Source organism: Entelurus aequoreus, linkage group LG02 (assembly GCF_033978785.1).
Source record: "Entelurus aequoreus isolate RoL-2023_Sb linkage group LG02, RoL_Eaeq_v1.1, whole genome shotgun sequence".
Taxonomy (NCBI): domain Eukaryota; kingdom Metazoa; phylum Chordata; class Actinopteri; order Syngnathiformes; family Syngnathidae; genus Entelurus; species Entelurus aequoreus.
Genome location: NC_084732.1, coordinates 67,569,655 through 67,583,926, shown reverse-complemented (window position 1 = coordinate 67,583,926; position 14,272 = coordinate 67,569,655). Strand labels below are relative to the sequence as shown.

The following is a 14,272-nucleotide window of genomic DNA, read 5'->3' as shown; positions in this document are numbered from 1 at the left end:
TTTCATCTGACCACAGAACTTTCCTCCAGAAGGTTTTATCTTTGTCCATGTGATGTCAATTTTGGGGGTCCCTGTACTAAAATTATCTATCTAGTCAAAAACATGGCGCGTTTGCTCATTCATGCATGTAATGAAGACAAGTGAAAAGTAGTTAACAAATGCAATCCATCATTCCGCAAGCTGATGAATGACGGCCAGCAAGCCTGACTGGTGTACAACCAGGACAAGGCGAGGCGAGGCTCACTGGGAACAGGGAAAGTGAGGACGTGTAGGCTGTCATACCAAAGGCAATGCAGCACGAGCCCTTGAGTTTGTGCAGCCCCACTGTACCCACTAAAGAAACAATCAACATACAGTATTGTACATTGACAACCTGTCTGACTGGCAATCACAAATGAAAATTACCAACTTCACAAAGTATAATATTTACATATTTCCCTTATGACAAGACAAAAATATATACTTTACCTTTCATTATTTAAATGTCAGACTGTGTGTTTGACTGCAGGGCGAGCACCATCAAAAAGTTCCCTTCAGACCTAATGGACACACTGCGGCGAATGATCATCGCAGACTCTGTCCCCTTTTTCATGATGTCAAGAACAGAACAGGAGCTCCTTGTGGACAAAATGGTGCAGAGGATGGTCAGAATACGTCCATGAAGTCATCTTTGAAGGCAATGACAAATGTCGTTCACATGGAATCAGCTGTTGAAGTGTTGTTGTCCTCCATCTGCAGGGCATGTACACCGGAGTGTACACCGAGGAGGAATTCCGTTCTCTGGGAATCATGGCCACATTTGTGTCGGATGAGATTCTGATCCAGCTGGATCGCACGTTCTTCACGGACAATCTGGATTTCCTCCAAACTCTATGCTACAGCACCAACAAGATGGACATTGTGGCTCGGATGCTACTGGAAGTTGATGTCTTTGGGTAATAAAACTGCTAGTCATGCAAAACTTTGTTAACTTTGTTGTTGTTGTTGTTTATTTACATGTTATTAACTTCGCTGGCATTCATGGGACAGCTTTTTGCTAAGTGTTGTTTTTATTTAGCCCATCTGTGCAAGACTGGAACCAGACCACACTCAGTCAGGTGGACCGGTTTCTCTTCTTTCTTCCACAGGACCGACTGCAGGACATTTCCTCGGTGAGTTTACTGTTGTATTTTATTTTAATCCACTGGGGTATGCATTGTACAGAAAAAAAATTAATTACAATTTTATCGATTTGCACTAAAAATGTATCATCAAGTGGCAATATAGCTGTAGCTGTGTAAACCGTTATCCATCCACCCATAATCTGTTACAGTGGTCTTAGCTACCAATAGCTCACCGCCTTATTCTGATGAAGGAAATGTAGTATCTGCTAGTTTAAGAAATAACATGTTTTGCATATGGTGAAAGATTACATTCCTCCTGTAACAAGCAGCCAGCCAGTTCTTGTAAAATGAGGTCCATCATCTTGGGCAGGTAATAAAGTATGACCATTACGTGTGACACGCACAGGTGGATAACATACACTTCACAAAAACAACGCTTAGTAAATCTGCCTATGGTAGGCCGAGTCTGGACAGTTCTCCATGAGTAACAGTCATAATGATTCTATAATGTCAACGGTTAGTAATGCCCAAAGCCGGACGCGTAGGGAACATGCCTTTATTAGGGCCTGAAAGAGTCAAAATTGGTACTATGAACTCAAAGACTTGAGATGACCTAATTTCAGGCTATAAAAACCGGGAGAGAGAGAGATATCTATTGGATAAATTTCCTCCAGGATGTTGCAACACCTGCTTTTGTGATGCTCGCTAGATTAATAAGTAAGGTTTTGTTCAATAATTCATCACCAACGTCCACTTTGATCTATTGCACACGCATGACACCCTTCTGTCCAGGAGAAGGTGGCAATACCAACAGTATACATGATCTCCTAACAGTGATGGAAGCACAGTAACTTTAAAATACCATATAAAAGCAAATCTCGTCAGGCAGTTGCTAGCAAAAATGCTACTAGTACATCAACAACAAGGCTGGTAGAGAATAGGCCTACCCGTGGAAACATTACCAACAAAATTGCTACAGATGAGTTAAGCATTGTTTTTGTAGCAACTGTGATTCATTGGGATTAATCAAAAATGTTAATTGTGATTAACCAAATTCACATATTTCATAGTGTTGGACCGAATAATTATGTTTAAAGGTAAAATTCTCGCAAAATAGTTATTTTAAGCTTATTTTTCTAAGGCATTTCACAATAATTTTGAAACGTCTGCTTTTAGCTCCAAAATGTAGGCGGGCATTCGTCAGCCTGCTGACGTCACCTACAGAAGACTGGAGGCAATTTCCTATTGCCTAATATGTGTTTGGTAGCATCTTCATCCCCAATCAAGTTATTTTTGCACAGAATTTGAAGGACTTTTCCAATATGCCTGTCAGATCCATTGTTGCAGCTTGTAGCAATACAACTAACGAAGGGGTCAGCCTGAATACATTTCCAAATGATGGAAATATGAGGAAAGTATGGACCTCAACAGTCAAATTGACTCGTGCAAAATGGGACAGACCAAGTGAGAGGAGTATAATTTGCAAATTATTCTGACTTAGAAGAATACAACGTTTGGTCGGGGTTTGGAAGGAAAAAATGTAAAAGATTCAAATCAGATGTGATCCCGAAAATTAGAAGCAACCTATAGCAAGATTCAGTAATAATCTGCGGGAAAACTGGGAAAAGGGAGGTAAGTCGCTACTATTGTATTTTGCGTCCTCTTCTCCTGATGCTTTCCGAAAAACGCTTGAGGAAATACTGAAAGAGGACGGGGATCGTCAGCTGTACTGCCCGCTGCTGGGCCCCGGTCAGGATTGGCCTTCCTTTCTTCGGCCTTTGCTTTCGGCTCAGAAAAAGTACGGTGGAAGTCCACCATTGCGGGCTAATTGGCCTTCAGATCCTTTGTCGGCCGAATTTGAATGCAAAATCTCAGATTCAGATTTTGAATCAGAGCTTCTTGCAAAGAAGCCATCTTTGTCCAAACTAGTGCAAAAATTCAGTAACACATTATGTCTCCAACGTCTTTTAAAGTTATTTTTTGCTCATAATGTAGACCATCAGTTTTGAAGTAATCATGGACCAGGGTGACAATAACATGCAATTAATTGTTTAAAATATTTCTATTACTTGCCTTTATTTGCACTGTCTATGCAGGGAAATGGTCTCCAATTCTGTAGATGATGTCACACCAAGAGGGGGCAGCATATCAAGTTAATCATCCATCAATTACTCATAACTAATTGATATCATGGGAAATGACCGATTCAAGTATTAGGATACAAAATACATAAACTTGTTTATGAAATTTAGTTTAGTAAATTTATTTGGACACTATAATCTTTTGACTGCACTAATTAAAAGGCAATCCCTCATGTCCAGAAATCCTCAGTGAGATGTTCAGATTGGTATTTGATATTACTCCTTCGGTAATAGAGCCTGTCATTATACCCTCCAGGTCCAGGAGGTGTCAGGATCAGGTGGTATCCTGTAAATCATCAATGTTTCAGTGTGTGTTATGTGTGTTCTGTAGGCATTGATGACTGTCGGGCGTATAGAGAAGCTGTTCATGAGGCAGCGTCAGTGGGAACGAGGTGACGTGGGACTCCGCTGTTTGGGTGAAGGCGAAAAGAGGCAGTTTGCCGAAAAGCAGCAGTTTGTTCTTCAGTTCTTTCTGGGTTTCCTAAAGATGTATCCTCTGTCACGTAAGCATCACACCTTTAGAAACACTTAAATAAATGTGTATTTACCGAATCCATTGGTCTTTTGAGCAGCGGCTCCTATGGTTCCTAGCTGTGAGATTTTGCATACAACAGCTCCATCTGCTTGGACCTCAAACAGCCTGGCAAGCATGTCGCCATCCGCCTTCACCAACTGTCTGGAGCTGATTGGACAAGACCCCTTCCTTGCACCTTACCAACGCAGCCAAGTCTTCAGCAAAGTCAAACAAGTGAGACTGTCATGCGGTGTACCCCATACCCATAAGCAACACGGTAATACTGTTAGTCTACCGCTTCTCACGCCATGACTCATGTGTGTCAAAGCTGTATGGGCCAGTGTCCTCCTTCTCCCAGTCTGTCATCAGTCAGCTGGGCCGACTGGCGCTGGAGATGTCACCACAGGAGCTGAGCATGTTGCGACTGACTGAGAGGAGGAGCATCGCCTCGTTGGGCGCCGTCAGTGAATGGACCACCAGACAGGTAAGTTAACATGAACACAGTGGTTTATGCCATCCAGTAAAATGTGATCATAAATAAGTGAGGGTAAGCTGTAACTTGTTTTAATAGACCGCAGTCTCTAAAAATGTATTGCTATATATTTGATGGTCGTGTGATGGGTGATGAGCCAAGGAGACGCCAACGAGGAATCGTAGGACAAAAAGCTTTATTTGTTTCAGAGAGCCTCAGACTGGAGCTGGAGCTCCAGGAGAAAGAGTGGGCCTGATTAATCTCTTCTGATGTCCTCTCGGACAACTGTCGTTAAATACCTTTTTCCCAAAGACCCCCACTCTTCGTAACTCTAGCCTTGGAGCCGGCCCGTCACAACAAAAGCACAGCTTGTTGTTTGGCCAGTCAACCTATTTCCTGCGATCGGTTTGAGTCCGGTGACCTCCAACCCCTATCCTCTACTCCTATCTGTGGGGGATTTTCATACCAAATGTTGCTAATGTCTCTACACTTCCTCCTAAACTCCAAACTTGCATTCCGGTAGGATTCCAATTTCCTGGGGGCAAGGGTGCACCAGTTTATGGAGCGCTTGTGATGGACATGTGCACTTTTGACATTAGTAGAATAATCCTCTAAAGGATTCTCTGACCAAATACAAACACATGCTGGTAAACAATCATATAAGAAAATTGTATACGGTATAATTCTTGTGACTAGTTGAAGACTAGTCCAGGGTCTACTGCACCTCTCTCAGACTTCAGCTTCCCCCATCAGCTACATGCAGAGAATAAATGGATGGTCATGGCTCTTGCTTTCTTCCTAGTTGGCTGCTCTGTTTGCGGCAATATTGAACTCCACCAAGTTGAATCCGAGCCAACTTGACTCCAGCACCTTGGTTGCAGTCGGACACATTGTGTGTGGAGCGAAAGCCACAGACATGAGCTCTTTCAATGCAGTTGAGTTTAGGTGAGTAAATAAACATGCCTTGCCTTAGAGGTGACCTATGATGATTCAAATGTACATTTAACACACTTCCCTGTGGTCCTAAAAATATGTATTGGATTCGCTTTCCACATTTTGATGTTACATCCGTATTACAGAATAGAATAAAGTCACTTCTGTCCTCAAAATTCAACAGACAATACCCCATATTGACAATGTGAACTGTTTTTTATGATAATTTGCAGATTTATTTAAATTAGAAAATACAAAATCACATGTAAATCAGTTTTCACAGCCTTTGCCCAATACATTGTTAATTTTGACAATAGTTTTTAATTTAGTTTTAGTCACAGTCTTTTGTCGAAAATGTATTTTAACCTTAGTCCTATTTTAGTCATCTTAATTTATTTAGTTTAAGTCTAGTTTCAGTCGACTATATTCCGCAACATTTTAGAAGACTAAAATTACAGTAAATTTCTTTGTTGTAGGACCTTTGGCAGCCTCAAGTCTTTTTGAATACAATGCCACAAAGTTGGCACACCTATCTTTGGGCAGTTCCGCCCATTCCTCTTTGCAGCATCTCTCAAGCTCCATTAGATTGCATGGGAAGCGTTTGTTTTCATCCAGAATGTCTCTGTAATTTTTTATTTTAAACATTCATCTCAGTCTCGTCAGGGAGGTGACCAAGATATCTCTGTCAGAACTACAGCATTCCTCTGTGGAGAGAGAACTTTCCAGAAGGACAACCATCTCTGCAGCAATCTACCAATCAGGCCTGAATGGTATAGTGGCCAGAGGGAAGCCATTTCTTAATAAAAAGTTTGCCAAAATGCACCTGAAAGACTCTCTGACCATGAGAAACTGATAATACAAAGCGTGAAGTCTTTTGCGTCATGTCAGGCACCGCTCATCTGGCAAATACCATCCCTACAGTGAAGCATGGTGGTGGCAGCATCATGCTGTGAGGATGTTTTTCAGCGTCAGGAACTGGGAGACTAGTCAGGATAGAGGGAAATATGAATGCAGCAATGTACAGAAACATCCTGGATGAAAAACAACGCTTCCCATTCAACCTGGTGAATGGGCGAAACTACCCAAAGATAGGTGTGCCAAGCTTGTGGCATCATATTCAAAAAGACTTGAGGCTGTAATTGCAACCAAAGGTGCATCAACAAAGTATTACATGCTGTGAATACTTTTGTATATATATATATATATATATATATATATATATATATATATATATATATATATATATATATATATATATATATATATATATATATATATATATATATATATATATATATATATATATATATATATATATATATATATAAAACATTGTCTTTATGTAATATTGTGTGTAGAATTGTTTACAACAACATTTTGTTTATAACATTTTGGAAGGCTGTAACATAACAAAATGTGGAAAAAGTCAAATGCTGTTAATACTGTAACTTGAAGACAGATATCACCACTATTTTTTCATTCATGGTCGAAAAAAAACTTCATAAACATTACATCGATTCTCCGGCCACAACATTAGGTACAACTTCCCACTCTCTGACCGATGCAGAGCAGAATAATAAAAGCCACCATTTAACTCACCGCATGTCACACATCAGAGATACTGTGCGCATGCCTAGATTAGATGAAAATAATACTTGATCCTATGTTTTCTGGGTACCCTATACCAAGTTGTAATTTTGCAATGGTGCTCTATTTTTCGTCGCAGTTCAGTGGCTAATCCAGTTTGTACTTAATGGTCCATGTTGTTGAAACAGTCCTGTTTATAAACATCAGAGCAGGCGGGTGAGAATGAAAGGAGAATGGATAACACTGGAGGCTCCAGGCAGCAGAGCAGAGAGGAGGAGCTTGGCAGAGAGCATGTACTAGAAATGTCTACTTAAGTACCCCCCCCCCCCCCCCGGCCCCCCACTGTGACATCACAAATGGTCTACTTTTTAAAAAAAAGACAGCGTTCAAAAGCATCCAAAACTGCATGCAAGCTCACGCACATTTGCATGAACCTTAGGATTTGATCGCTTTGCCATTGTTTATCATGAGTATCCAACGTTGTAACAACATTTATAAGTCAAAAAAGAGGAAAATCATCATAGGTCCCCATAATAAAGTAGGGTTTAACGACAGTGTTTTTCTTCCTGACTGATTCACTGTGTCTCCCCTTGGTGATTACAGTAAGGCGGCACTCTGGCTCGGTCAGCTAAGGTTGTCTTGCTCTGAAGAACAATTGTTGGCACTTGTGGGCCTTCTGACCCACAGTCTCGCTTTTGGACCCATTAGTTCATGGGAAATGGACGTCTTCATCGAGATTGGAGTTCTGGCAGGTATGTTACATTCACCTTTACCGATGTATCAGTCAGTTCAGTTCAGTTTCATGCATACGATACAATGTAATGCATCACATATTTCCAGTTGTCCGAAAATTAGTAGGAAGAAGCAGAGTTTATTTAATCCTACCTCCTTTCATATCATAGCAATTTTATCCCATGTCCTTGTTTTCTGTTTGTAACAGAACAGTGAATAAATAACACATACATAAATAAATATACCATAAATAAGTAAACAAATATTAAATACATAAATAATATTTACTTCCTTTTTTTATTTATTTAAAGGTTCAACATGTTTATCCTGATTGTTCTTCTTTGTACTTTGTGAATACTTGTAGTTTGAACAATCTCTTAAACGGAATCATATTGGTGCTTTGTTTGATTTCCTTGTGTTATCCATTCCATAATGTAATTCCACATACATATATGCTAAAGGTTTTAAGTGTTGTACGAGCATACAAATGTTTTAAATTAGATTTTCCTCTAAGGTTGTATTTTATTCCCTTTTGTTGAGAATAACTGTTGTGCATTCTTGGGTAGCAGGTTATAGTTTGCTTTGTACATAATTTTAGCTGTTTGCAAATGCACCAAGTCGTTGAATTTCAATATTTTTGATTTAATAAATAAAGGTTTTGTATGTTCTCTACATCTAACATTATGTATTATTCTAATTGATCTTTTTGTGTAACACTGTTAGTGAGTGAAGCACACATTTGTAGTTATTTTCCCATATTTCTACACAATAACTCAGATGTGGTAACACTAGTGAACAGTAGAGAAGATGAAGTGATTTTTGGTCCAGAACATAATTTTCTTTATTCATTATTGACGTGTTCCTTGCTACTTTATGTTGTATATTATTTACTTGAGGTTTCCAGCTCATTGTATCATCTATTATTACACCCTCTTTTACCCTTTCAATATCTACTACGTTGTGTCCTATTTACACAATTTCGGGCTCTCATTGAAATACGTGTAGACATTTTTACTTCCGTAACAATCGGCATTGTATTAACAACAGTAAAAACACTCATAGAGCGCAGACCTTCACTAGTCTCTATATCAAAAGAGTAAAGAATACTTAAAAAAAAAAAAAAAAACCCTGAAACCAGACGGTGATTTGGATCACACCCTTCTAATCTACTGATTAGTAACTGCTGCATTGACCAACTATGGATTTCAGTTTGAACACTAATACAAATGCAATTATTTTTTGCCAGGTATGCTGCAGACAGACAATGTTAACATCATTGAATACATATATATTTTCACTATATTCTTAATTTTAAATTGTTAAATTGTGGTAATCTTCTCATGAATGTTGTGAACTTTGTCCAGCTGGTCTCCCAGATATGGCAATGTCAGCATTGGTGAAAGAGCAAATAGAAGGAATAACTCCTTCAGCTATCGCAATGATAAAGCCTGATAAGTTTGCTGTAAGTCAACTTTTTCCGTAACATGACTTTATCTCTGCAAGAATATTGAATTTAGCGACTTATTTTGTCGTCTTTTTTTTCCTCGTATTTCACCACATAAAGGTGGTGTTCCACCAGAGGCAGATAAGCATGTTCTCCTACGGGCAGGCGGCTGCCGTAACAGACGAGCAGCTCTCAGCTCTATCAGATGTTCAGAGGACAGCGCTCGCTATGGTGCTGATGCCCTGGGAAGACCGACACGTGGACTTTAGAGGTGAACACACACTCACAGTTCACAATTCGGTTCCTTTTCAGATGCATAAAAAATGTATCTCTGAACACGATTCATTCAATCATTTCTAGTTTGTAAAAGCTATAAATAGAACAGTTGTTCTCTGAAAACATGACAACCTCAGAAAACACTTAGGTCTCCAAGTACCACCATAATGACCAACAATAAAATACAGTTGCATACTAAGCCAGGGGTCGGCAACCCAAAACGTTGAAAGAGCAATATTGGACCAAAAATACAAAAAAACAAATCTGCTTGATACAATGAAGGCAATACATGACGTAAGTATCTATATTAGCTATAATAGCCTACTATCAAAATGACTATGTGTCGCAGGCTGACGCAAATCTTCGTTGACAGAAATGTTGAAATGTAATATTTATTCTACACATTTTTCCCACATTAGAAACCATGAGTAAATCATAGGCTACTCAGAAGGTGAGATAGCTCCTGGAAATTACTGGCCAAAGGTGTAGATGTGTATGTCCAAGTTAAAGGAAATGCGAGGCTGTCTTCTTTTAATAGATTTATTGCAATCTTTGGCAAGCATGTTTGTAATGTTTGCTGTGGTCTGGAACAACATGACACACAAACAACTATCTGAAAAGTGTCATGAGACATGCAAAACTAAATTATATACAAAGAGGATAAAAGTAAAGGATATCAAATGAGCTCAAATATACCTACAAATGAGGCATAATGATGCAATATGTACATACAGCTAGCCTAAATAGCATGTTAGCATTGATTAGCTTGCAGTCATGCAGTGACCAAATATGCCTGATTAGCACTCCAACAAGTCAATAACATCAACAAAGGGCACCATTGTGCATTCACACACAGTATAAAATGTTTGGTGGACAAAATGAGACAAAAAAGGAGTGGAAGATTTTACATGTAAACAAACTGTTGCGTCACAGTCCACACTATGGTGGGTTCAAGAAGTGGCAAAATTAGTAGGACAAAACGATGTTCACCAAATACTCTGGGGGCTTTCTAACAACTGGGAAGGTTTGCGTCATGTTTGTCCTCAAACAAAAAACATACTGAAAACAAAAAATTATTCCCCCCCCATCTTTTTCCATTTTCAATCCTTTTTTAAAAATGATCCAAGGAGCCACTAGGGCGGCACTAAAGAGCCGCATGCGGCTCGAGAGCCGCGGGTTGCTGACCCCCGGCCTAAGCATCCATTAAAAACAAGGCAGAGGTTTTATTTAATGTGTATAATCAATATTCTTGGCTATATTTATATATAAATATATTAATTAAATATATTTATATATAAAATATTATATATCATATTTTGTAACACTACACACAGTTTGAACAGTAACACTGTTGAAATATTTAATTAAGTAATTCGTAGGTGTAACACTAGATAGAGCCCCCAGTTTGGTATATAATCCATCCCTCCATCCATTTTCTATTATAATAATAATATGCTCCAATGCATGGGTTTCACAAGTGTACATAGTCATGTTAAATGGGGCTGCCCCGCCCCAAATTTAATTTTACCACAAACGTATTTCCAGCCGATTCATGCTCACTTATAGAGATGATAGAAAATCTCTGTGTTACGGCGCGGATTCGATCCCGCTTCCCTCCTGCCAACGCCGCTCATCCGTCTGTGCACACCTCGGGACACGCCCACGGGTGCGCACATCCAGGGACGCGCCGTGCGCGTCTCCGTCCTGCAGCAACCACCAGCTGCAAACACTCACCGGCTATCTGCACACCTGATCCTGATGAGGGCGTGCCGGATAAAGGCAGGGTGGACCCAAGGATCGGCGCGGGAACTTAGTTTTCTCATGGTGACCCGTGAGCGAAGCTTTATGGTCTCTTTTGCTCTCTCTCTCGGTCATTCTTCCCCGTGTTTGATTTGTCTCCTGTCATCTTCCTTGTGACCGCAGTGTTTTCCTTCCGTTGCCCTGGATTCCTGACTGCCTCTCTCGTTCCTTGACCACTCGTTTGCCCCTGGACTCTGACGCCTCTCTCTCGCCCCGGATCACCTGCCTGCCCCATGGACTGCCTCGTTTGCTCTCGTCAACACTTGGTAACACACTTCAGCTAACTACACACATAGTCTTACACCACACACTCATTACCTTTTGGATCTAGTTCACACTCCATTTCCTTAGTTTATTATATTAGTATTGTTTGTTATTATTATATATATTGAGTATATCTATATATATAATAAATATGTGTATATACTTTCCCCTGGTGTATGTTTGCCGTCACCTCCCCTAGTAAACCATAACAGTAAGTTCCCGCCAAATTATATATAGGGACCTGACGGCCCAGTGACTTTAGCTCCGCTCCCAGTGACTTTAGCCCCACCCCCAGTGACATTTTTTTTTCCTCTCCTATTTTTGCCCCATTCACCATGGCCTTTTCTTTTTTTCGCTTCAAACCGGAGGATTTGTCTCGTCCTGCCGAGCTGTCATGGAAAGGCATGTTCAGTAGCCATATGAGCAAGGAGGAATTTTCTCATCGCCTGGGCACCCTCCTCCCACCCTTAGAGACTCAGTCAACAGGAAGCGTCTGGCATCCGCTTTCAGAGGGGGGGGGATAGTACTGGTGGCTGTGCTGATGGGGTGGCGCAGTCGCACCCAGACAGGCTACCCCCGGCCAGACTAATTCCACCTATTTTTCGCTTTTCCCAGCCGCAGCCACCAGTCCCTCGGCTGGCCCCTGAGCTGGCGCCAGTCCCTCGGCTAGCCCCTGAGCTAGCGCCAGTCCCTCGGCTAGCACCTGAGCTAGCACCAGTCCCTCGGCTAGCCCCTGAGCCAGCACCAGTCCCTCGGCTAGCCCCTGAGCCAGCACCAGTCCCTCGGCTAGCCCCTGAGCTAGCACCAGTCCCTCGGCTAGCCCCTGAGCTACCACCAGTCCCTCAGCTAGCCCCTGAGCCAGCACCAGTCCCTCGGCTAGCCCCTGAGCTAGCACCAGCCCCTCGGCTAGCCCCTAAGCTAGCACCAGCCCCTCAGCTAGCCCCTAAGCTAGCACCCGTCCCTCGGCTAGCCCCCGAGCTAGCACCCGTCCCTCGGCTATCCCCCGAGCTAGCACCAGTCCCCAGTATAGACCCCGCGTCTCCTCCAGCTCCCAGGCTGGCCCTGACCTTCGCCCCTCGGCCTGTAGCGCCGACCACTGCACCTCGGCCAGCAGCGCCGATCTTTGCACCTCGGCCAGCAGCGCCGACCTCTGCACCTCGGCCAGCAGCGCCGACCTCTGCACCTCGGCCGGCAGCGCCGACCTCTGCACCTCGGCCAGCAGCGCCGGCTTCAGCACCTCGGCCAGCTCCTCAGCTGCCATCCACGTCTCCGGCTACGATGACGTCTGCCGCTTCCACGCCGCCGATGACGTCTGCCGCTTCCACGCCACCGAAGACGTCTGCCGCTTCCACGCCGCCGAAGACGTCTGCCGCTTCCACGCCGCCGATGACAACGTGCCCTCCTCCTCGTGTCCAGCGGACCATACCACGGCGCCGCCCTCATCTTCGTTTCCGGCGGGACGCACCACGGCGCCATTCCCGTCCGCCTTACCGACGGCCAAGAAGTCGACCGTTCCTTGGTCATCCACCTCGCCGGCCGCAGCGGCGGTCTACTCGCCGCCGCCACCAGACTTGTTCCCGATGGCTTCTGAGACATTTGGGCCGGCGACCCACCACCAGTTCTCCCCTCCGCCCACCCTTACTTTTTTAGTTTGTTTATTTTTTCTACTATGCCTATCCTGATGTTCCCCGGCGCTCGTCGGGTGCCTCGCCTAAGGGGGGTGGGGGTACTGTCACGGTGCGGATTCGATCCCGCTTCCCTCCTGCCAACGCCGCTCATCCGTCTGTGCGCACCTCGGGACACGCCCACGGGTGCGCACATCCACGCCGCGTCCCTGGAATCCGTTGCCCTGGATTCCTGACTGCCTCTCTCGTTCCTTGACTACTCGCTTGCCCCTGGACTCTGACGCCTCTCTCTCGCCCCGGATCACCTGCCTGCCCCATGGACTGCCTCGTTTGCTCTCGTCAACACTTGGTAACACACTTCAGCTAACTACACACATAGTCTTACACCACACACTCATTACCTTTTGGATCTAGTTCACACTCAATTTCCTTAGTTTATTATATTAGTATTGTTTGTTATTATTATATATATTGAGTATATCTATATATATAATAAATATGTGTATATACTTCCCCCTGGTGTATGTTTGCCGTCACCTCCCCTAGTAAACCATAATACTATGTGGCTCTTGTGGCGCAGAGCATTAATGCTTACCTTTATAAGGCAGATGATACTGATACATTGTTGAGGTGTTTACAAATGGTTCATTGTATACATCGAAATGGTGTCGATATACAGTATCCCAATGCTTTGACAATCTATTTTGCAAAATCATCAACTTTGTAGCACAATAAAATCCATGCAAACAAAACATTTTAACATTACAGAAAAAACATAAACATATAAGAAATAAATGTATACATGTTTATAGTACATATGTACAATAAAAAGAAATAGGGCATCATTAAAATGTAAATGTAAAACTGTACTACTCGACCTGCTGAACAACATTTTTTCAGACACTAGAAAATAGACGGATGGATGGATATATTGTACTTCGTAGTACTGTAGAGCAGTAATTTTAATATAAAAAGTTGCGCAAACAAACGACTCCCAACTACAAATCGTCTCTTATCGTTCACTTAAAAGAGACGTTCAAACGTCACATCTCTAATACGTACAGTATCACCGCTGAACTATACCATGAAATCCAAAGGGCTCTAATAAAGATCAAATGTTCATGTTTTCAATTATCAGACAATGGTAAATATTTCAGTGGGTTGATAGATTATTTTCAGATATTTTTTCCCCTTATTACAGTCACGCAACACGCAAACTTGTACACACTGCACTGCCAAGAGGAGTAATACATCAGTCATCACTTAAGAATATAAACATTTTATAATGATCATAATTAAGCATGTTACCCCTGAAAACATATTGATCTGACTGATTGAACAGTTTTACAAAAGGTTACATATAAATGTCCAGATATATTTG

The 14,272-nt window shown here is 42.2% G+C and overlaps 1 protein-coding gene across 1 annotated transcript in view; it reads left to right on the top strand.

The window, feature by feature from the left end:
• Positions 1-12,857, top strand: part of strc1 (stereocilin 1) — a 67,172-nt gene extending 54,315 nt beyond the window's left edge. The window contains exons 19-30 of the mRNA XM_062036397.1: positions 509-644; positions 739-935; positions 1,058-1,151; positions 3,576-3,747; positions 3,817-3,992; positions 4,087-4,242; positions 5,033-5,175; positions 7,354-7,502; positions 8,847-8,944; positions 9,047-9,197; positions 10,769-10,868; positions 12,683-12,857. Of these exons, the coding sequence (XP_061892381.1) occupies positions 509-644; positions 739-935; positions 1,058-1,151; positions 3,576-3,747; positions 3,817-3,992; positions 4,087-4,242; positions 5,033-5,175; positions 7,354-7,502; positions 8,847-8,944; positions 9,047-9,197; positions 10,769-10,868; positions 12,683-12,857 (1,747 nt within the window). The remainder of the gene's footprint in view (positions 1-508; positions 645-738; positions 936-1,057; positions 1,152-3,575; positions 3,748-3,816; positions 3,993-4,086; positions 4,243-5,032; positions 5,176-7,353; positions 7,503-8,846; positions 8,945-9,046; positions 9,198-10,768; positions 10,869-12,682) is intronic.
• Positions 12,858-14,272: the final 1,415 nt, after the last annotated feature.